The 25,237-nt window shown below is 38.4% G+C and overlaps 1 protein-coding gene across 6 annotated transcripts in view; it reads right to left on the bottom strand.

Moving 5' to 3' along the window:
• Positions 1–15,888: 15,888 nt before the first annotated feature.
• Ikzf2 (IKAROS family zinc finger 2) overlaps positions 15,889–25,237 on the bottom strand; it is a 149,677-nt gene continuing 140,328 nt past the window's right edge. For 5 of the 6 annotated variants that reach the window (XM_029538996.1, XM_029538995.1, XM_021197925.2 and 2 more), the window contains one exon: positions 15,889–23,471. In XM_029538996.1, the coding sequence (XP_029394856.1) occupies positions 22,747–23,471 (725 nt within the window). In that variant the 3' untranslated portion in view covers positions 15,889–22,746. The remainder of the gene's footprint in view (positions 23,472–25,237) is intronic. The other variant, XM_021197927.2, reaches the window with a different exon arrangement.

A 25,237-nucleotide genomic window follows, 5' to 3' on the forward strand; every position in this document is an offset into this window, starting at 1 on the left:
ACACACACACACACACACACACACACACACGCATACGCACACACACACACACACACACACACACACACACAAACGCACATACACCCCTCCAATACCTGGGACACATTATTCAACCACCTGTGGGGTCATTTTATTCATATGGTTTATAATTTTTTTATAATCTATCACTATCTGTCTATATTATAAATATATTTAACTATATTTTCCCCACTGGTATGTAGTATCTACAATCTTAGTACTCAATCCATCTTTTTTATTTGATGCATTGAACAGTATCAATGTAACAAACCCTCACCTGCTCTTAGGAATTGCTAAGAACAGTTAGGAACACTTAGACATAGTTATTCTGTTAACTAGAGTAAGACTCCCTTAGTCCTCAACACCCCACTACTTTTACTGCTCCCAGTTTCCGGATTAAGAAACGAAGATACAAGGATTTTAAGCTGCTTGCCCATGCTTACAAGACCAACACAGGATGCCTGGATACAGGGATTGTTTTCCTGACTTCTGTGATATGACTGTTGTCATAACAACATGGTTAACAGCCTCCAATTTTTTTTTTTAAGTATGAAACTGACATCCTTGTACAGGTAGTGACAGTCCTAAAGGTCTGGACTTTTCCGTACAGTACAGAATGCTAGACCTGGGCTAGACAATCCTGGGTGCTGTAATCGACGTTTTCTCACAGTTATTCTTAATCTTTTGCATGGTTTTTTTAGACTTTATCTCCTTTGGCCACTCCACAGCAGCTGATGCAGCTTTATCACACCCTGCTCTTGGAACTCTGTCCTTTTGTGGTGTAACATCATCTTCAGACACTTCCCTCTATCTTGTATCTTCCCTTTCTCCCTAGCTGACACTTTTCTCTGACCTCCTTTTTCATGCTGGAGTTTCTTAGCTCACCGTGTGGTTCTCTCCTCATGTTACAGGCTCCCTGTAAAATCTCATGATTCCTAGGACTTTAATCACTATTTAAATGCTAATACTTCATAAATCTTTACTCCCCCCAAATATTTCTCCTAAAGTTTCCTCATATATACACAATTCTATTAGACATTCTCAGAGTTATTCTCCAGGTTTCAAAAAAAAAATTGTAAAACTGAGCTCCTCATTTCTTTCCGTACCTAACTTTCTTCCCATGTCTATAATCTCCATTTATATGAACCTCACACAAGCCAAGGACTGAAGGTGGAAGCCACTCTCTGGGAAATGAAGACTGATACTGATTTTTGAAACTGGCGTGTGATTTGAAATCTCGTTGAACTTAGGAATTGGCTTAGTTTTCAAAACTCTAGTTTTATTGTCTATAAAATGGGAATAAAGATATTTAGGATGCAAAGTTATTGAAAAGAAGAGGGATATTGTTAGCTTCTCTTGGGCTGTTTAGCATAGCAAAAACTTCCAGTAAAGAGTTTTAAACTGTGGGGCATGGTGATAAACACATTAATGGTAGCCCTAGAGTGACAGTCAAATCTCATGATTTCACAGTGAGCCTGGTCTACGTCATGAGTTCCAGGACATTCATGGCTATAAAACAGAGAGAACTTGCTTCAAAAAATAAAAACTAAACTAAAACAAATCATTAAGATTTTGTGGATAATACCTTGCTTATCATAGTCAAACAGGTTTTGAATTTAGTTGCTCACCCAAAACATCCCTATTGTCTTTACCATCTCTGTTGGTAGTGGGGACCTCTGCCTCAACCACAGTGGTGTCCTGTAACTTGATTGTCCTCAGTTTCCTTTCCCAATGTCAGTAGACAGGAGAGATGATGTTCATATGTAATCCCCAATCTCAGTCAAATCCGGAGTTAAGTTAGAAATGTTGGAGTTTAGGCTCCAACTCCTCCTTTTCCCCTCTGCTAGAAAATATTGCTTGAGAAACGTTATGTGGAATAATCTCTACTGTATTCACAATAATAGCACTTGGTGTATCTTCTGGTACAGACTGCATCCCCATCCACCTTGGACTGGAGAGGGACTCAGATCTGCTCCTCTCACCTGTTTTAGGCTCTTTCCATTCTCCACTCCACCTTGCAAAGGATTCGTCAAACAGGAAAACAATGGCACTTCCCACTTCTCTCCGGCAACCCTCCCTCAGTCCCCATCCCAATGTAGGTGGCTTAGGTTCTGCTAGACACTTCCCAAACTGTGACCTCAACTGTAGACAGCTATATACAACCTATGTACTGTGCAAGCTACTGGGTGGCTTTGATTCAACAGCAAAGAACACTTAGGACAGTCCCTTCCTCTTAATTCTTTCGCTGCTCTGTTATTGCTCCTAATCTTGGTTTCCTTCCCTTCCGATCTCTTCCCTAACATTCCCCTGTCTCCTCCTAGGTAATTGTCCTGTCTTTGCTTTAAGTTTTGTTAACCTCTTTAGGAGCTCTGCTCTACATTTTATGGTTTCAACTACTGTATATGTCCGATGCTGCTTCCTCCTCATCCTCCTTGTCCTTGTCCTCCTCCTCTTCCTCCTCTTCTATCTTGTGCATGTTGGTGGATGCAAGCACAGTTGTGTGTGTAGGCCAGAGGACAACCCCAGGGGGTGCTCCTTAGGAGCTGTCCACTTTGTTTTCAGAGCCAGTTTCTCAATAGCCTTGAGCTTACCCACTTGGCTAGGCTCATTAGCCTGAGAGCCCCAGGGATCTGCCTGTCTCCCTCTTCAAAGTGCTGGGATAATCATTGTGTGCCATCATCCCAGGTTTTTTTTTTTTTTTTTTTTAATGCTTAAGTACGTCAACTGACTGAGCTATCTCCCAGCTTGTTTTCTTCTTTCCTGAACTCAATATGCACTATGCACAGGTGGTCACAGAACTTTTCTTCTTAATAGGTCTTGGGTCACAAGCACTGTGTGTTCACGTAAGAATTCATTATCTTCTCTTTGCCTTCCGATTTTTCACTAGAGTGGTTGTTCACATAAACAGCACCACACATCTCATTTCTTAAGCCAGAAAGTGAGAAATATCTGCTCCATCCAAATCTGCTGACCCTACATTTAGACTACAGTTGTTTCCTGTTGGATGATAGTGTATGTATTTAATGCCCATCATACATCTCCAATTCTGTTGATGTCACTGAAGTCCAGGCTACCCACATTTCTTCCATATATCCTTGTCTCACTTTTGGTCCATGTTTTGCTTGAACTAAATACTTGACTTTCCCTGGCTCCTTGTCTTGCCTTTTTACTTCAAAATTCCTACCCTTTAAGAGGGACCATATCTTTCTACCATAGATTTCTAATGTCTGCATCATAACATACCACAGTTCTTTTTACCAGAAGCCTTTTTGTCCTATGAGGAGAAGCATAAGACAGCTAGAATCTAAAAGGAGGTCTAATTAGAGAACCAATTACTTAATCGTTTACATTAACTTGACACACAAAAATGCAGTTATTCACCAGCTCTTTGATTTAGGTCAATGGTCATTAATTTGGATATTGATGACCCATGAAGTCTTTCTTTGTTATAGGGCACCTCTTGTTTCTACTTCTCTACACAGAGCAGAGAGTGAAAATAAACCATTGACACACCAGTCTGAATGTGGAATTGTGGGGAGTGATGTCCCACTGTATGTCCAATTAGTACAATTTTTTTTAGCAATTTATTTTCTTGACTTTTTCCAAAATAGTCAACTTACTTAAAACAAACAAACAAACAAACAAACCCACAAACAAAAACCCCAACTCATTCCTTTTACATTCTATTTCACTGTCTTATGTAAGTACTGTTTTATTATATTGCATGGTTACAATAAGTCACTTGGCGACACCAGTTTGGGAATCAACACAACGAATTCTTGGCAGGGATGCAACTCAACCAATGACAGCGGTGTGTAGGCTTACTGGAGCATGGCCTACTGGCTAGGATTTTCTTTCTGTTCAGAATATTCATCAGTGTTTTTTTTCCAAAGGAAATTGATAGTATTGGCTAAATTGCCAAGTCAGTTGAGTCGAGTTGTGCTGAGAGGATGCCTGTGCACTGAATTGTCTTCTCCTCATGGACTACAGGCACTGTGGACATGGAGAAGTGTGCATGCCTTGGGAATGAGGAGGGCAGGAATACACTAGCAGAAATCCAGAATACTTACCTCTCATCTGCTGTCCTTTCCTTGCAGCTCAGAGCTCACCAGCTTAATAGAACCTGGCTGTCTTGAGTGATTTTACACCCCATGGTCAACTAATACTTCCCTGATATTATCTTAATCGTATCCACTAGTTACAACCAACGTGCTATTTTGAAATACTCTAACATTTTATTTTATTTCCTTTTAACCTATGGCACATCTTGTGAAGGAAAGCAATTAATCTTTTATATTTTATGTTATATATATATATATATATATATATATATATATATATGATATATGTTTTTTCATTTTCCCCAAATTAATTGATAAATAAAAAAAATACATGAAACCATCCTGTCTCATTTTCTTGTCACTACTGTAAGTGAGGGATCTAAGACCCTAAAGAAGAAATGTCACAGGTAGTATTAGCAAAGCAAATCCCTCTTAATCCCCTGCTCTGTGAACATTAAAGCTTTTGTTCTCTTTCAACTACACAGTCTCCATCAGTCAGCTACAGCGATGAACTCTTTTGAAGGACTTGGAGAAAAGTGCTTCCTTGCCTTCATCTTCTCTTTTTCAACAACTTCTTGTGTGTATTTATGTTTACTTTGCTTGATTTTTTTTCCCTTATGGACACAGAGGTAAACAGTAAGCAAGAAGGGCTGGGGATGAATGCTGAGGGAAAATGAAGCAAACCTAAGCAATACAGAAGATTATGTGGAAGCTGAGGTGGGGAAAAGGTCAGAAAGTAAACAGACTAGAGATGAGAGATGGAGCCTATGGCATTCCTTAACTCATAGAAGTAGCACACGTGTATACATTACCCATGCAATTCTTCTAGTTTCTAATGGATAATGTCTGGCCTATTTATGGTTTGAGAATACTTCCTGGAATAAGTTTTTTCCCAAATGGTATCTTGAATGGTAGAGAAATTATAGTTCAGTGTTCAGAAAAGGAGATCTTACTTGCAGGTTGAAGGGACAATAAGATTAAGGGACTGGGCCAATAACCCTGGGCCAGTGAGCAAAGGCACTTTCTACCAAGCCTAGTGGAGGTGTGTTCAATTTTGGAAATGCACATGGAGGAGAGAAACAAGGCTCACAGGTTGTTCACACACACACACACACACACACACACACACACACACACACACACACACACACATACACACACCACAAAGCAAGTGTGCCCCTACAAAATTGATATACAAAATTTAAAAAAATGTAGGAAAAAGATGAAGAAACTGATAGAAATAACGTGAGCAAATTCAGGGTTATAGAGTGTCACTGGAATGTTCATGCATAGAATCCCCAGAGGGATTATTAGTAATTACTTCCAGGCCACCACCTCCATAGCTGTAGTTCTCATATTCATCTTTCATTTCATCCAAATCAATTGTCACCTGCCCATCTTAGTTCTTCCCAGAATAATATATCATTTATTCGTTCTCTTGGCTTGCAATCTAGTGTAAGCTCTCTTGGTTTAGAAAAGTCAGACCCAAATGAATCGACTGATTTTTAAAAAGCATTGCTCACTTTCTTCCAATCTCCAATACCATAGAGTCAACAACGTTTTGGAACCCAGCTGGCACATGGCACTCTGGAGGCAGAAAGTTTGAATGAGGGATGGGGTGTTTAGAGTCCTTGTCCTCCTGGGATGGACTTGAAGGGGAAAGAGCAGGCTCTGGAACAAATGCTGAGGCTTGGGATCTCAGGCTGCGTGCTAGGCAGAGAGGGGAGGCCAGCTCAGAGGAGAGGAACCCAGTCTGAATGGGAGCAAGGACAGAGTATACTAGAGGGGCTGGAAGAGAGAAGGAGTTCTAGGCGAGGCTTTTAAAAGATGAAGGTCTTCCCTGCAGCCAAGCAACTCTCTGAGCCAATCCTTGTTTGTTAACACCAGTATATTTGATCGTGGATATGAATGCATACACTTTATTCGGGGTGATCCAGGGATTAACTATTTTTTGCAGGAAGGAATACCCAAGTAGGAAGACTCAGCAGGGAAAGGCTCCAGGCTATCTGATACATCCTTAGCTGGAGAAGAATTCCAGGTATTTATGCTAAGTGACCCGGTGCCCTTGGGTCCTCAGTAGAGGGTTGTGGTTCTGTGTTCCAGAGCAGGTAGAGGCAGGGAGGGAATGGCTCCACTCCTGCTGATCTCAGTTCTGAGGTTTGCGCTCCTTCAATCCTCTCATTTCTGATGCCTGTCAGGTGACAAGGTCCTACATGTCCTACACCATCTCACTAAGATAAATCCATGATATACACTACCCTTTCTACCTTAATTCACTGCCTTCTTCTATTGGGAAATGTCATATAAGGCCATTCTCTTCACCTCGCTCTTCTGTAACAGTGTCTATCAGTCACTTTCTCACTTTCTTCCTTTTTCCTTTTTTTTTTTTTTCCCCTTTTTGGTATTTACAAATTATCTTATTCTTCCACAAGTGACATAGAGCAGTGGTGTCTTGGTTTTCTAACTTTCAAACCACTTCACCAAGTTGATTTTCCTCTAAAACAAACGAACTATGCTTATTGAAAAATCACATATGCAAAAATCACACAAAAGCGTAAAAGAATGGCAAATCTCATTTGAATATACTTGTGTGTATTTCTGTTTGAGACTTAGCCGTTCACATGTTAAGTTGTTAGGCAAGACCTAAAACGTTTTTAAGCTGCTAGTTATCCTATGTAGAAAGTTGATTTGACAGTAATGTGTAGCATTGCTTTGAAAAGAAAATCTGTATATCACTATAGTGATTGCTGTGAAATTAATTATTCATTCGGTAGTTTGGCCATGATTATAACACAGGAGTGCATGTAGAGTTCAGTATAATTGTTAGGACAGGAAACATTTCTGTTAGTGAACCAGGAAAATGTAACTGTGAACTGATGTAGCTCCAAACTGAGGTATGTATTATAAAATATATACCAGGTTTCAAAGATTTAGTGTGAAAAACAATAGCGTCAATTACTTTGCTAGTAAGTATTTATTTATGCACGTACGGGTTGGAATAATTTAGACATCTTGAAATAAGAAAATATGCTAACATGAGTGTCACTTACTTAAAAAAATTTCTTTAACATGTTGACTAAGACAAATGTGAAATTGCTGGGTTGTTTGTATTTGTATTTTGTTTGTATCTCATTTCCTCAATTCGACACTGCCAGCCAAAGGATCATCACCAACTCATGGGTACACCTAGTCTCACTCAGAAGTCTTGTCCAAAACTATTTCTCATCTGCTGAGGAGACGATTTGCAATCTTGAAATTCATTCAGAATGAACTTTTGGGTGGGACCAGGGTCTATGTAAAGTATTCTCAGTATCCACACAAGAATGAATTTCAAAATTTCAAGTGGTATAATATTGTAGAATCTTTTATTATGCTGTATAATACAACTTGTTCTCTTTGGGGACTGTAGACATCTTGGCACTGAGAAAGATGATCTGTTTTAAATTATGATTTGATATTAAAGGATTTTTTTTTTTAAAAATCATGTTTATAAGATTCCCTCCTTACAGTGGCTAAGGAGAGTGGTAAGAATTTACCTGGGAATCATATATATTCAGGAATCCCATTAATGTAAGTATGTGTGATTAACTGAATACCTATATAATAATATAGAAGAAGGTCTCCTTAATTTAACTTAAAGCATTTAGGATAACAGAAGGTTAGTGTTCTATTGCAATTAAAATGTGGTCACAGAGAGGCCTATAAACGAAACTGTCTGAAATTCTTCGTGGCCATACAGGCCTGTTCTATGTAGTTAGCTCTGAAGAGAAACTTTACATAAAGCCACCCAAAGCCTCAAGACAAGGACCTCGGTTGTTATCTCTGTAAACGGAGATGCTTGCTCGCTAGGAGGCTACAAAGGAAGGCAGCAATACAGGGAATATTCAAATGAGTTAGCAGGACATGTACTGCCTTCTGCAGGATGCTACTGAATGCTCGCTACCCTAACTACTGCTCAGAGACAAACACTCAAGTACTCATGGTAGAAGAGGCGCCCATGGCTAGACTCCCTCATGCCCTGTGGAGATGTGTCAGACTTTCTGGACCAAAGCAGAGCTTTGCTCACCGGATCTAATCTCCACTGTAGTTTTGTAGACACAATCAGATTCAAAGGAACTGAAAATGCAGGTACGTTCCACTTGAAGTCACTCTTAACTGTCTTTCCCAAATCTTCCCAACTAAATACTTCAGCTCTTCTCTTCAGCACCATGCTCCATGAGGTATCCCTGCTACTCACACTCCCCTCTACCCTAAAAGCCCAGGAAGCTTGTATCTCGTTCCTGATGGCTTCTCTTGATAGTGTTTTCTATTATAGCACATTTATACAAATCTTACACTTGATCTAAATGAATCTGACTTTAACCTCTTCATTTTTTTTTTTTTTTGTGCAGTCTCAGTGTATAACCTAACTAAATGTTTGATTTTAATGTCTGTATCTGTTTTTCTCTGTCTCTGTTTCTTTCTCTCTCTCCCTCTGTACTCTCTCCTGGTCCTAACTCGGTGTCTCTGATTTCCTACTGCGTATCTCCTCTTGGATATCTCACGGCCCTTTCCCACTTAGCATGTTTGATTAGCTCTTCAGCTTTGTTCAAGCTTAACCTGCCTTATTTTCTGTGTTTTTGGATGACTCTAAATAGTACCACCATGAATCTACCCTTCCCGGACAGAAACCAGAGCTTTATCCTGAATTAACTGCATTATCACACTGCCTACCTGCAAACCAGCACAAACCAGTCCAGCACATTCTAACTCCTAAGTATCTCGAGAATCTAACCATCCCTAGCCATTTCCATACCACTCCCAGAACACAAGCCACTGCCTTCCCGTAGACTTATTGCAGGAGCTTTGACTTCCAGGCTGGCAACCCCATCCAATCTGATTTTGCATGGAACCTCAGGCAGTTTTGTAAATCAAATCTGTTACTCCCAAACCTCTTTCAGGAGTCCCTGTTTCTACTTATAAAAATTCAGGTGGTTCAAGCCCTCCTAACTGGCAGGGCTCTTCTCTTGGGTTTTACCTCTTGCTATACTTTTTCCCTTCCCATTTCCAAACTCCATTAAGCATCCAGTTCTCTAAAAGTGACCCTTCACGTTTCTCCATGTGTTGACTGATTCTCCTTTGCCCCACTCCATCATCCTCCCTCCATTTGGACTCAGAAGTTGCATTGCTCCTGTCTCCCATTTTCCTTTGAGTCATGGACATGGTAGATGGTTTTCAGGAACAGGAAATGATCACGCAGAAAGGAAGAGAGTAGAAGATGAAGGAGGCAGAGTTGATGTTTTCAACTCTCCAAGTGGATGACAATTTAGTGATGGAAATGAAATCACCTCAACATTCTATTCCCTTAAAGTCCTTACCCTACAGGCCAGCTCTACAGCCACCTGCTCGGAATTCTTCAAGGGTACATATTAACCTTTCTGAAAATCCCACAATAAATGATGTTCTAAAGGCTGGAGTCCCAGAATAAAAATGCAAATATACCACTCCCTATTAATTTTATTTTTCCTTTTTAAATCCTTCTGGAATTATTTACCAAGTAACCTGCTTGAGGTTCTCCAAAAGCAGCCCTCTGGCACCTTCAGAGGATGATGGCATTGAATTTCCTTCATCACAAACTTAGGTTTAACAGTGGGTTAGAATTACAAGTAGAGTGAATTTAGGCTTAAGCTTAGATTTTAAAAGGTGTGTATTTTCATATCTAGATACTCTCTGTTCATTATCAGTCCATCTGATAAGGAAGGATGATTTTCCCATTTATACCTATCATGGGTCCACTTTGCTAGTACCAAATGACCTTGTTGTGGCCTTGAACTCAGAAATCTGCATGTCTCTGCCTCCCAAGTGCTGGGATTAAAGGCATGCGCCACCATGCCCGGCATGTCATTCATTCTTAATGTCATTCAGAAAGCCAATGATGTAGCTGTCCTTTTTTCTACAGATTAGTTTTATTATGGATTTTGGCAATAATAGTCTAGATAAGTGGAATTAATTCAGATCTCATAGACATAAGTAATTTTAGAGGAGAAAAAGAAGTATTAAGTTATTTCTCATAAGCAACTGCATTATTCATTTACATGGTCTGTAAAACAGTGAAAATAAGTCAGACTTAAAAATAAGAAAAATAAAAAAATCATTTGCTTCTGAGAAATACAAGGATAATTTATACCTTAGCCCACAGAGAACTGCAGAAGAAACATCAGGTAAACAGAAACCACTGAACCATCTACATATTTTAAATGAATTGGCAAGCACACAAATGATGATAGTTATAACTTAACCCTGCACTGGTGAATTATGGGTGATGCTCACTGTGTATCAGCAGAGTGACAGCCTGTCATTGCTGGTATATGATACTCCAGCTGGTCAAAAAATACCATGGGATACTACTATTGTCCAGAACTACTTAGGAACTTGTTTATGATAATTAATTGTCATACATAGGTTATAAACATATTTAAAATGTGGATAAGTGGGTATAGTAATATTAATATGTAACACATAATTTGAGAAAGAAGAATAAGTTTCCTTCATTATCTTCATGTCTGGTGTTTCTTAAATGTTTTTGTTTGCATAGGATACTTATACCATGGTTTAATCCGAGTAATATATAATAGGACTATCATGTAGTGTATTCATGGCTAACTGGCCTCATATTCATAAGACATATTACTCATAAGAAAAAAATAAATTACAGATTAAGATAATCCAAATGATATATGTCAGCGAATTTATATAGATTGTGAACCTTACCACATTCTATCAATATAATGTCTTTAGTGTTCTTTATAAAGAAGTTAAGAAACAGTATAAATTAGCAAGAATTAGAATACTTTAGTAAAAATGAACATTTATTAAAACCAAGGCATATCATACAGAATGTGTTGAGTCTTTCATGCAGATATTGAATATATTTTACAAAGTAAAATACATTAATATAATGTATTTTATGTTTTTTTCTAGCTTGCTATATAGTTCAAACCATGTATTGCGTGCACATTTTAGAACCTCAGCTAAACAGAAGAACATGTATGTTTCTGTAGAGCTCATGTTTATTTAAAAAGAATTGAGCAATAATCCATTCTCTATCAGGAAAGTGACCTGAATTTTTCTGGAGGGGGCGATCATTTACTTTATATATCTATAATATTATTTTTTTCTTTTCATGCTTGTTATATGATGAAGTTATCCTTTACTAAGCTGTAATCAGGCTTGTCAAAACTTAGAGAGGAAAGCAGAAAACTCTGGGCGTATGCATGTAGCTTGGAAAATACATTAGTGTTGTGGTATAACCAAACTACCATTTGCCGGGATGATCAAAAGGCAAGTTGGCCCAGCATCTGGAAAAACATGACTCATAATGTGTCCCAGTTTTCCCCTTCCCTTTGAGTATTAGCAAATGAAAGTAATATGCATGCAGATTATAATCTGATATAAATTAATAAATAGTAAACAGTGCAGGGAGGTGGCAAAAAAAAAAGCAAAGAAAGAAAGAAGAAAAGAAAGAAAGAAAGAAAGAAAGAAAGAAAGAAAGAAAGAAAGAAAGAAAGAAAGAAAAAGAAAACAAGAAAGGGGCAAGGTAAAGAATAGATTCACTGAAGAACAAAAATGAGGACTTACTTAGATTGTAAAAGACTAGGAGGACACGGTGATAGGCATGGCTCCAGCAACCATACTGGAAGACTGAGGCAATTTCCAGATCAAAGTCATGAACGTCCAAGTGGCAGAAGATGCGATGTCTCATTCCTAGGAAGAGATAACAGGAGACTGAATTATATGATAAATATGTCACTCATTTCAAGATGCAAGCAGATAGAGGTGAATGCTGGGATACTTCTCCCTTTACAACTAGCAGAAAGATGTTAGCTTTGTAGAGAGGTTTTGTGTGAACACCTGTGAGGAATGAGCACAGGCTAACCATAGCTTCTGATGAACTCATATGTTGTTTGTTTTGTTTGTTTGTTTGTTTTGAAACAGAGTTCCTCTGTGTAGCCTTGGCCATTCTGTAACTTGCTCTATAGGCTAGGCTGGCTTTGAACTCACAAAGATTTGATTACTTCTGTCTCCCAAGAGCTGGGATTAAAGGTGTGTGCCACCCCCATCTAGCTGAATTTATATCTTGTTAATAGGTCAGGTTCAAGCTTTTAAATGGAAAGGAGTAAGAATCCAAGCATAAACATTGAAATTTACATCCCTGATAAAGGAATAAACAAAATGGATAGGAACACAGTGATAAATAATTTTATTAACTGTGAAGGAAAATTTGAAGATAGTAAAAAAGAAAAACATAAAACCCACACTAATTAAAGTTAAGTGAGAGGTCTGCTAAAAATTTCATTAGTAAAAAACTTAACTTCAGATTATTTCTTGCCTTACAACTTAGCACTGTATTTATTCCTCAGTGCCCCTCCTTGCCCTCTGCGTTGCCTATGTCAGTGAGTTCAATTGGGATCATTCTGTTTAAGAATCAGAAGGAGAAAAATGCTAAAATATTTTTGTTGGTTTTTAGTCTTTTGACTGACTTTGAATAGTTACAAAATGAACAAACAAACAATCAAACAAACCATAATTTAAGAGGACTCTGTTTCCTTGACAATAAAATGAAAGTTAAGGACCAGATGGTATCTACTTTGCACAAGAAATGTGAAAGGAACTTAGATGAAGCCAGTGATAACTGTGTTCATTTGTGAAGCACTTACCCAAAAGGATCTGGTTAGAAGTCACATATATTCTAGTTGCACTAAATCACTCACGTTGAAATAAACTGTACTTCAGAGAAGTTAATCAAAATTGTGACAGGGTCATGCGGGAATAGTCAGCAAATGATACAACAGACTCTACAGAAGAAATGGGAAAGAGAAAAACAGGTCTGTTGTAGAGAAACAACAAAGAAGACAGAAAATAAATATAGGAAAAGCACAATATAAAAAGATAAGGCGGGAAAGAAGTGAAAAACAGGAAAGGAAGAAAAGGCAAGATAGCCACTCTTTTCCTGCTGGGGATATCCCATTTCCAAGGCGTGTACCTACCACCTTCACTACCTCCTATCCTGAGTTACCATTGCTCATTTTAAAATGGGACTATTAGAATTGGTATCATAAAAAAGTCTTCACGAATTACAATCCTTTAAGCTTTTATGCCCCAAACCAAGACTTCGTCTAGGTCATTGGTATTATATGGCACTGTTGCCAATTCTACTTCAACATTTAGGCATTCGCTAAGCATTCTTGGTAGAGCTAGCTGATTCTGACTCCCACGTCGACTGTTAAATTAAATGCACAATGTAAAACACTCCGTCTTTATTATAGGCTCACCTAAGCTGCCACAGAGCCCAGCCCAGACAGCCTTACCTTAGTTCAGCTTTACCTTTGGATCTTCCTGGAGAATTTAAATATCCTCGTCTTCGTCAACATTTCAGTTGTCCAAATAGCTCTTCTAAGGGTTTTCAGAATAAACATCTCAACACCAATTTTTTTTTTTTTTACTCTTTTGAGGGGCTTGTATTTTGCCAGGTAAAGGTAAAGGCAATTGGTGTGATGGGGGATACTACGCAGGGGTGTAAATCACCGGAAGAGGAAAAGATGCTGCTGTGTTTATCTTTCTTAGAGTGAGCATCTCTTTGGATTTTTCCTGCCTTTATCCAATTTTATATGGGTGTGTGTGTTTTCAAATGACTTTATATCCTTTTCTCCTGTCAGATAGTTTAGGTAAATACCTTCCTTAGGCATCATAGAAGCCTACCTGTCAAATTAAGATAAAACAAAGTACACTGGGAACTTCCTGTAGGCTACTACTGACAAGATCAGAGGTTTTGTTGCCATTTAGGGCACAAACAACAGGAAAGGGCATTGTTTAGAGCACTAAATGAAATTGTTTCACCAAATCACTGGTCCCACAAGACTGGGCCTTTGGCTTGAGGACGCAGATAAAAGTCTTAGCATATCAACAACTTATCCTACCTCTGACTGGATTTGTATGAAATTTAAGAGCATAACGGATGTTCAATTGTTTGTTGTTTTTTAAAAATTTGGCTCCTAATAGATAAACCAGTCTGACATTTCTGATCTAGAAAGGCCCTTTGTAACCTTAGTCCTAGTAGTAATTTGGTACGTTTATTCTGCTTGCTATTTCTCATTCACCTGTCTCCAGCCACAGGCTTGTATTTTGAATGATGCTTTGTTGAGATTATACGTGTTCACTTGAATCTGTACTATCTCTCATTCTGTGTGACATATGGAAGTGAATTTATTGAGAACTATTGCAAATACCCACAGATTCTGTAAATATGTACCAATGAAAATTTAATAGCTATCTCAAATGTGTTTGGGACTTTAATAAATTGGCATAAGAGCTAAGCAGATAGCTAAAGCTAAGTAAAATACATTTTGAGTTATCCAGGCCCTTTTCGATTTGTGGTTGGGAATATCTTTGTAATAGAACAATCTTCTCATGGAAAAGATACAATCCTTATGGAATCTGAGGCATTACTCTTCACACTCATAAAGGTAGGGCTACGGGAGGCAGTCCAATCCTATGATTTACTCCATGTTTTTTTGTTTGTTTGTTTTGTTCTGTTTTGTTTTTAAAATTCTGTTCTGACTACTAAAAAATGCTGAATTATGATTATTGACCAATGCTTGAACCACTTGTGTTCCTCAGTGGAAATCTGGAGCAAGCTACACTATGCTTTTCTTTATGTCTGATGTCTTTTATAAAAGAAGTGAGACATTGATAAAGATCTAAGATTAGGCTTAAAGGTAACAACAGAATTGTATGAGAATTAGCTGAAGCATAGAGATGTTACCCTTGATTAAAAAAAAAAAATGTGACGTCTTGTTATCTGCCACAGTAAACTCTACAAAGTGCTGGGCAGCAACGAATGACTAAGGTGAGTACTGGTGAGATCACACACATCACAACTCTAGGACAGGACACACAAACACACACACACACACACACACACACACACAAACACACACTGGTGATGACCAAGCCAGCTGGTACTATTCAACAGTTTCGTCTTCAGTGACTGGAGAGATGTAGTTGTGTACAGAATTTTCAACAAAAAGTTTTTGTACCAAATAATTTCTGTCAGAAGTTTATTTTATTGGTAAAATATTAAATAATATACAGAATTAAAAACTGCACTTACACTTCTGAGAAGAAATAAATCTTGGACAAATTATATGCTTGTTCCTGAGATTGGCTAAGTTTATTCCAGTAGCTGTGCACTCAGACAGTACAAACCTTTATAATATAATCCTTTCACAAAGTATTACAAAGTTTCTGCAGCTTCTTCAGTTGTACACACACACACACACACACACACACACACACACACACATTCACACATGCATATACAACACTCACACACATATATACGGTACCCACATACACGCACAGAACATGCACGTGTGTGCATTAAAAACAAAGAAAATACAAGTCCCACATTTTAGTCTGCAGTGATAAAACTGTTAAGTGGAGGTCTCACAATCAGTATGCAGCAGAATGACAGCTCACACAGCTGCAGAGACTGTCGCAGTATTTCCATAGTAAACCCCATTTTCTGAGGTATTTGAGCCTTAAAAAACAAAAACAAAAACAAAAAAACCCCTACATTACACTGAGCAAACCTGACATACAAGGTCTGGGATTTTAATTTTACAGATATTTATATATATATTTATATATATATTTCTTTTTAAACAATAGGTTTTTTTTTTATTTCCCCAAATTATTAGTTTGAAAAAATGAGGTTCACTGGTTTGACTTTTTTTTTTTATTCTTTTTTCTTTTTTCTTTTTTAAAAAAAATCAAAGTATTCTAGAAACTGTCAAGCAATTAGTCCTTAAAATAGTCTAATTACCTTTGGTATTATTAAAGAAAAAAAGTTAAGTAGCCAAGACATAAACTGTAAAAATACAGTATATGCCATCAAAAGAAATGCCAAAGAAATGTTACTTTTTAATAAAACGTGTATTTACATTACAGCAGTCTTACTACAGAAACACAGGTATTAAAAAAAGAAAAGAACACACTACATATAAATATGAATAATACAAAAGATACTTCTCCATCTGCATTGAAACAGGTCTGCTTTAAATATGTAAAAAAAAATTTCCAACAGGTAATATTGATTTAAACCTGACCTAAGTGCTTTGATATTTATTTTCCAAAAGGAGAGAAATGAAAACATTAAATATTAGTTATTTAACTTAAGAGCATTAGACAAGAGTGGGAGAAAAATTGTATTTCAGCCTCAGGATAAACTTCTCACTCATGATTTCAAAGAAAATTTAGTCTAAACGAAGTTTCTAGAAAGTCAGAGAAGTCGTTTGTTACTACATTTTTTTCCCAACTTTTCAGAGCAGAGTGGTTTCCATCTTTGCTTGTTATGTCCTATGACATGTTTATAATTTCCAAAGATTTTTTTCATCATTGGCTAGTGAGACAAATGTCAGAGAAAGAAAAGAAGAAAATTACCATAGTTTTTAAGACTTCAAGAGGGATATTGCACTTTTATGGAAAAAAGAAGAGCTGTTAAACTCCATAGCAAAAGAAACCTTTCTGAAGCTGCAAAGAATACAGGGTCTAAGAGACCCGATGCCGAGGGTGAGCCTGGGGTCTGGAGACCCCTCTGAGCCTGGAACAGCACTGCAGAAGTGGGACAGCACTCTCCCCGCTCTCTGGTTGGGAGAAAGTTAAGACTCTTTGCTTTACATTTTTCTCCTCTAATGTGGAGGGAAAGTCTTCTCGCGTATGATTTGTATTTAAGAAGAAGGCCAAACAAGTCAAAATCCAAGCACAAAGGAGCTAGACGGATACTCTGATGACAGAATTTCGGAAGTCACATTAGGTGCCTCCTACTTGAGAGTGAAGCGAAATAAGGACTACAGAGCTTACCATGTCAACCCAACCACACTTTAAAAATAGGAAACTACACTTGGGTATAAAAATACGCCAGCAGACTACACAGCTAACCAAAACCACCAAGACAAAAATTAAGACTCAATGAGTCAGAAGTTCAGAGTTGACCTCCTAACTAGTAGGAGTGTCAAGAGAGACACTGAGAGGCAATGACACCGAGAGGAGGGCCACAGACAGAGTAGGGATGAGGAGGTGGCAGGAAGGTAGAGGCCAAGAGGCAAACCCAGAACTTAGTCGTACCGAAAGGCAAGTGATTGATGGACATCCTCTAGGGTGCTCCACAGTCAAACCTTTTTTAGATCACAGTTCCATAATTTGAACAACTTTTTGAAAAGCACAAAGCAACAGCAACAACAAAAATATCAGCAGTCCCTCGATCGCTTCCCTCCTTCCAGTGTATTCCTTTAAAAAAATCCATTTCCAGTAAATGAGATTCAGCAACATGCTACTAAGTGCATAGTGCTGCAGAGAGTGTCCTCCATGTGCCCGAGCTTTCCTTACTACATGTCACTTGAGGTAAACTGAAGGCCCGGTTCACTGAGAACTGCTTATGTGGACCTATAGGAAGTTTTGATTCTGCACTTAATGTGGTTTAGCGCATGACCTATACATTTCATATTAATTCATAACATAAAAGTCATCTTAGGAAACTAGTTGTTCATGTACTTCTCACGGTCCATACACGAGAAAGGTGGATTCATAACAAACTTGTATAGAACATTTATAAACGGAGTGTTATGGGAGAGAACACCATAAACAGAATTCAGAACTCATTTCCAAGAATTCATCTGAAAAAAAAAAAACAAAAAACCCTCACAAACTCACAGTATAGCAAGAGAAAAGGAAACTGCTGTGAAATAGAACATTACATAAAAACCTTTGAAAATTCCAAAAGTTTAGGTTTCTGTAGTAAATGTAAAAACAGTCAAGGTGTGATTATTTGGCCTAAGAGTACACGATGATAGAAGGAAACACTAGCATATCACAGCTTCTTGGTCATATGACGTCTGCTTTACACAACCAGCAGCTCGTTCTTTAAAAAGCTGTCCTAGTTGAAGACACCCCTCACAAGTGACAGATGACCCCGTTCTACACATCTGAGATGACCTTTTGGAGACCAGTCATGGGACTAGAGTGCTGAGCTTGGTTTTTGTTCAAGAGGAGACAATGGTCTACATTTCCACGTCATTTCACAAAACAACCACAGGTTAGAGGGGAGAAGAGACAGAAGACCCAAGGCTAGAGTAACACCAGCCAGGTATTTAAAACAAAGCAAAGAAATACTGTAATTATTGACTCCAAATTATATAAAGACCCCCCTGTGGGATGCAAAACATATTCTTCCTCAAGAAGAAAGCAAAAACACATAGCATAATCCAAGTCATTTCTGACATGTGAGTCTACCTTCTATTTTGCTTCTACCATAGAATAATGTCCAGAAATAACATCAAGCTAAAAAGATTAAAATCTGGTTTCAAAGTTTTTTGTCACTTTTGTCAGCTCAGCTAAAAGTCTGGAAATTCTTTTAGCAGTTTTTTTTTTTTTTTCTTCTTCTTCTAAGAACACAAAGGTGAATTAGAGAGTACTTAGATTTTATGTGATTTTTTTTTTCTTAAAAAATACACAGTAAAAGTGTGGTGGAGCTAAAGAGCTAACCAACACTTTCAATGCATTTTTAAAAGGCACCAATATAAAATTTTATAAGTATTTAATACATTAAGTTCAGGGTTTAAGAGACCAGTTACTGTATATTTTAATTATTTTGCAGAAACTGGAAGACTAAAACATTTATAAAATAACTTTTATATATACAAAGTTTCAATTCATCCCTCACTTTTTTCCCCTTTTGGATCTGGGGGAGCTTTTGCTGTAGAATAATTATACAGACAGTAGTTATTAAAATAACATGAAATACAACTGACGATGACCACCAATCTACAATTGTATAGTAAAAAGAATAGTCCAAAGCTAAAACAGTATGTGGCAGGTGACCTGGACAGTGTAAGCACAGTCCTGAATCTAGAGGCAGAAAGCTCTCCTGGTCCTCTCCAGCCTCTTCCGCGAATCTTTCCACCCTAACTTGCCATTTAGGAGAGAAGATGAAGGTCTGCAAACACCAGACTTGTGAGGTGTGCAAGTGGGTCAGAGAAGCACAAACACAAGCCAAGGTTACTAAATCACTTCCTGCATCTTCTTCCTCTCACAAAAGAATCTATATTTCTTCAAATATTGTCCAGTTAACTTCATTGCTTCCCTGTTTTCGCCTTGTTTTGTTTGCTTTACTGGATGCAGGCAATGGAGGTTTGCGATTTAAATTGCCATTGGCCTTAAAGACACACTGACAACTGGGGCTTTCTTAATACAACCTGCTGAATTAGACCCAACTGCTGGCCTAGTAACTGTACTGTTCTTCTAACTCTAAGCTTTTGTAATACAACTGGCAATGCTAATTGCTTCTTTTTTTGTGAATTTTCATTAAAAATAATGTGCAATATGCATGTGCATGCAAACTATACTGCTTTCAAACACTGACCTGTACATATGCCAGTCAGCCAGGTAACTTCAGCCTAAATCTTAATGGTCGGCCCTCACATCCCCATTTTATCCAGAGCATTACTAACGGAATGTTCAAATGACAGTGTTTCACACTTCCCTCTACCACTCATTGGGCTGACTGCTCCCAGTGTTTTAAAAAGCCTTTATAACAAGCAATTCATCACTACTATAGAGAGGCAGCACGTTTCTCCAGAAGGAACTGGTGATTAAAAAAAAAAAATCTGGGCAAAATTAGGGCAGAGCCAACTGATAAATTCCTGACAAACTGGAAAACACAAAGGATAACCCATTTTCGTGCCCCTCAAATCCTCTCTCAACTGTAAAATTTCACCTAAATAAACGGGTCTTGTAGTGGTTATGTAAATTTGATTTATTTGGTATCTGGCCTTCATGCTTATTTTTAGGTGCTACTATGTCTCCTATTCTCTTTGGTGAAAAAGAGGCAAATACAGTCACCGAGGGTCCCTCAGACAGCACTATGTCCACAAAGTTTATCGTAACCCACAAATCTTAAATTCACCTTGTCCCCATTTGTCCCTGTCACAGCAGAGCTATCTACTTTTTTCTGTATCTTGTGCCATGCAGCTGAAAAAAAAAAGAAAGAAAGAAAGAAAGAAAAGAAAAAGAAAGAAAGCTAAGTGTATATGTACAGCCAATATACCTTTATAGCTCACTTCTTTGAGTAAATCAGGTTTTCCAATAAAACGGGATCAGAAAGGCATACCCTTTCTGATACTGAGCATACTGGCATACCCTTGTAGGGGAAGGACACAACTCTTCCAGTACACCTCAGTTCAGTGTCATCCTAGGGCAGGTAGGTACATGATTGTTAATGCAGCAGGTGCTAGCAAAGACAAGGAAGAGTTGATAGTAGATGCCTACAGGTGTTCACAAAGAGCCGAAAGGGACCCACTGACAGACATCCAGATGCGTCCTCAAGTTGCAGTTAAAAACAAAGAAGTCATGAGCCTTAAACTGATTTACCTCATTCAGAAGTAAATATCGTTTTCACTGTGATTCCAGAGAGTGTAGGGTAAGTGGGCATAAGGAAGGCCTGATGTGATGTTTCGTCCCCAAGTAAGCTATGAAGCTATGTTTTTAAAATGTACCAAGGGATACAAAAACACCCCTCCAAAACAAAACAAACAAACAAACAAAAAACAACCCAACAGTTGGCATTTGATATAGCTCTGGTTTGGTGCATTCTCTTACATGTTAAGGAACCATTTGGATATTTCTCCAGAAAGAACTAAGAATTCGTAAAAGAGGCAAGTCAGAATTACCTCACTCTTGCTGTGGTAGAGCTAAGAAATTCCTTAAATAATCAGACAGAAACCTGCAAAGCGAGTTAGGAGCACACTGCTCATCCTTGGGTACTTCTCTAGTCTTGATACTTCCCAAGGCAAAGTGAAGCGACATGGTTTGGGCATGCCATTCAAGGGTCTGTTGGAGCAGCGATGTGTTAGCACACAGCACATGTCTAAGCATTTACACATGACTGTCAAATAACTCAGTTACGGGCAGGCTTGTTTTCCTCAGACAGAAGCAGCAAGTTATGTCTGCCAAGTAGATTCCCCCAAATGCCTTGATAACAGTGTGCTCCAATCCTACCCACAAATGCAAGTGAAGTTCAGAAAAGAAAAAAAGAAAGAAAAAAAGAAAAAGCTGAGAACTCACAGAGATCGGATTAAAACCTGAGCATTAGATATGGAAGTATATGTCATGTGCAAATTAAGAGAAGACAGAAGATTCTTGACTAAGGGGTTGAGATTCATTTCTGATAAGGACCTCTAGACTTGAATTTTTTGTTTTTATTTTTAAAGTGCGGGACCTTCTCCTGACGACGGTCACATTCACAACTCCGGGAAGGCTGAAAGAAGACTTTTTGCTTGTTTGTTTGACCTGCACTATGATATTCAGGTAACAAAGAAGTTCCCTTTTGTCTTCAGCAAAGGTAGTAACTCTTATTACTGAAGAAATAGTGGAAAAAATAGCCCTAGTAATTAAAAGACCTTCCAGAGTTCAAGTTACCACTCTCAGGTCCAATTAACAGTTGCTCCAAGATTTTAAAAGAAGCAGCTGCTAGCAAGGCTTTTTAAGGCCTTCTATTCCAAGAGTTAAAGAGGAATGGACTGTGGACAGAACACTGAGTGGTCACAGCTTGAAGAGAAATACCAGAAAAGGGTTCTTAGAGTGGGAATTCCCCCTACTGTTCGCCTAATTACACTTTTCTGCTGACTTGTTAACACTGATTGAATGCTGATAAAGTGACGATCGTAAACACACCTTTAGAAGCATATATGTATACTAGGCTGCCATCATATTACAGCTTCAAAAACAAATCTCAAATCATGAAAAGCAGAATTCTTCCTGGAAATTACTGACTGCATCTTACCCACTCTTGAGACCATATGTTATTCTGAAAACTACATAAAAAATACTATTTGTTACAGGTGTTAAAAGTAAGGCTGCCAGGGTGTCTATAAAATGCCAGTCATCAAAACTATGGAAAAACAGTGCGCAAGTTTAGAAAAATAAGATCAAAGGACCTCAGATGTATCGTAGCGGCCCTTGACTACCTGTAGTTTAAAAGTTTTGCTATATGATACAGTGTAAAACATACTCAATTAGAAATTCCGTAGGGGAGGTAAACACAGAACCCACAACAATTCAACTCATCCTAGTGGTTATGGAAAATAACATTGTGTTTGTGTTCCATGATCTCTAACGAAGAGAAAATAAAATGGGTTTATATTTTGAAACATCTTCTTTGAGAGTAAAATGACTTAGACCATTTTAAATTGCCAAACATCCTACCCAGAGAACTCCCAACTTTCCCGCCTTCTATCACAATCCTGAATATGAATGGCAAATCAGAATCTCTTAGATAAACCTCTATGAACTGAATCATGTTAGGCCTTAACACGGATGCATGGCTGCAATGAACTGCTTTAAATGCTCATGAAATAAACAAGCCAACCTATCAGTGAACATCCCATCCCTTTCTCTTGTTTCTTCCTCATTGTAATTAGGCAGAGCAAATGACATTTTGTCCACAAAATAAGAATTATAGACAGTGACAGCATCAAGAAGACAGCATGTCGCCATCCGAGGGAAGGTGGGACTGTAAGTGCAGTATTTCTTCATGTGCAGTTCTTCATAGGGGTCCCCTTTGGAATGAAAAGGCCTAGTGGAATGTGTGCTCCCCTCGAACAATGTGTGATGAAAATTCGTAGCGGTCCTGGCTTCTGTAGCCACAGATGTTGCATTCCAGTGGGTCCCGGTAGCCATGGCAACCCATGTGAATGGTGTACATGACATGGTCTAGGAAAAGGACTCGGCAGTGTTCACACTTGAAGGCCCTTATCTGTTCTCCTTCTCCATTGAAAACCTTATAGATGTCCTTCAGAGAGCCCTTGGGGGCCTTGGTAGCATCCAAAGCCTTGCCATCCTCCTTCATGTAAGCTGGGCTTTGTTTCCTCTTGGGATTTAAGGCAGGGTTTCCTTGGTAGGACTGGCGGTCATCATGGCTACTTTCGGAGTCAGTAGAATCGAGGCAGCTATTGCTGGGTGAGGCCTCTCTTTCCTGGGGTCGACTCTTTGGTCTGATGAGAGAGATGGGGCCATCCATGTTGTTTTCGTGACTATCGGATGTTTCCCTGCTAATGGGTCTTTCTATCCTGCTTGGATGATAGACCTGAGAATAAGCTGAGCTTATAACTGGGGCCACCTCGGCGATTGTGCTTGGTGCGTGCTGCATCAGAGGGTGAAGGGCCTCAGCTCCAAGGTAGGTGATTGCATTGTTGATGGCTTGGTCCATCATATGAGACTGCATAAGCTCAGCCTCCTTCTCGTATGTTAAGTTCATATCAAAATGAATATCTGGGTAGCTGAATCGCATGAGCTTTTCCCCTAACATTAAAAAAAAGAAAAGAAAGAAAGAAAAGGAGAAAATACAATAAAGTTAGTGATGGGATTAAGAATATTAAAAGGTATGAGAAGTTAACTGAACACTGTATCTTACTTAAACCATGCTGTTTTACTCTTTAGGTCAACTGTCTGGGCCCCTTTAGTTCTGTGGAGATGCACAGTATGTGACCACACAAAGGGAATTTGTAAGAAGTATTTGCACTTGTTCTAATGCCACCCCAGAAATGCTTCCAGCCTGAATGGTGTGCATTTTATCTTATTACTAGTTTCTACTGAAACTTCCAGTTGCGCGAGGCTCAGAATTATAGGAGAAAGAATAAATGCTGGGTGAAAAGAAATCAGTCTGTGCTCATTTCTGTCTATCTCAAACACAGCGTGTGAGCTACAAATATCCTAAGAACAGAAGGGATGTGGATATAGTCTATGGTGCTTCACTTCTGAGCTGGGTTAATTTGATTGATTTAGCTATTACCTTTAGAAAAGAAAAGTTATACAGTTAATATATGTCAAGTATTAGAATGTAAATGGTCATTACTAAATTAGTTTGAAATTGTATCAACTGATAAAATTAAAGGAATTAAAGACTAATTAAAATATGTTCATGAAGTTTTGTTTCTTGGAACTGGCCACTTTTCACTTTTATACCAGATGTATCCAGATGTGTGAGGGTGATTCTCTGAATGTCTGTTGTTAGTCTCTAGGCTTTTTCTTGTTTGAAGCATATTGATTTTTCCTATAACATTTACTATATTTTTTCTCCCAGTGTTTTATTTCAATACAAGCTTTAAACACTAACCATGAAGCATTTTGAGAGCTTCAAGCAGGAAAAAAGAAGCAATATTCTCTTTGGCAGAGTAGTCCATCTTTAAAAGTTCTGCCTTTAAAATCATGCAGTATTTACCTAGTTATTTTGACAAGGAAAGCTTACAGATAATGCTTCCCGAAATAGCATGCTATTGTATGTTATAGTACACTGTGGGTGAAGGCCTAATACCTACTGCTGATAGAGAATGCGATCCAGAACACTGCGTGTCAGAAGAGGTGGCATTCACAAGTTAGTGGCATTTCAGATTTGATTTAATCATGGAGTAATAAAAACAAGTGAAAAAAAAAATGCCAACATTTCCTGGCATTGAATTTAAGACACTGACCTGGGTGTGGTTGTGCACACCTTTAATTCCAGCACTCAGGAAGCAGGGCAGGGGCAGGGGCAGGGGCAGGAGCAGGGGCAGGGGCAGGGGCAGGGGCAGGGGCAGAGGCAGAGGCAGAGGCAGAGGCAAGTGGATCTCTGAGGTCAACATGGTCTACACTGTAGTCTACACAGTTTCAGGAAACAGGGCTACACAGAGAAATTCTGTTTTGAAAACAGACAACAAACAACCAAACACCCACAACAGACAAAGAACAACAACAAATTATATTAAACTTGAAAAGTTTCAAAGTTAAGTGAGGGAGATCTGACCCAGGTTCTCACAAAGCTTAAACTTAGAGACAATGACAGCTTGTCATGTAGTATTTTATCTCAAATAAGAGGAATATTTAACATGTATAAGTGGAGTCAAGAAGGACTTCTTGAAAGAAGAATCTATCCTCCTATCCATGGAGAACAGGATGGGAAATGCTGTAAAGGAACACAGGTGTGGGGCATTGCTGGCAGCAAGGTTTAGAAGTAAGTGGGGCAACTTACAAATAAGAAATTACATCTCAACATGGCCAACAATGGAAACAGCCATGTAAGAGAGGAGTCA

Source organism: Mus pahari, chromosome 5 (genome assembly GCF_900095145.1).
Source record: "Mus pahari chromosome 5, PAHARI_EIJ_v1.1, whole genome shotgun sequence".
NCBI classification, from domain to species: Eukaryota; Metazoa; Chordata; class Mammalia; order Rodentia; family Muridae; genus Mus; species Mus pahari.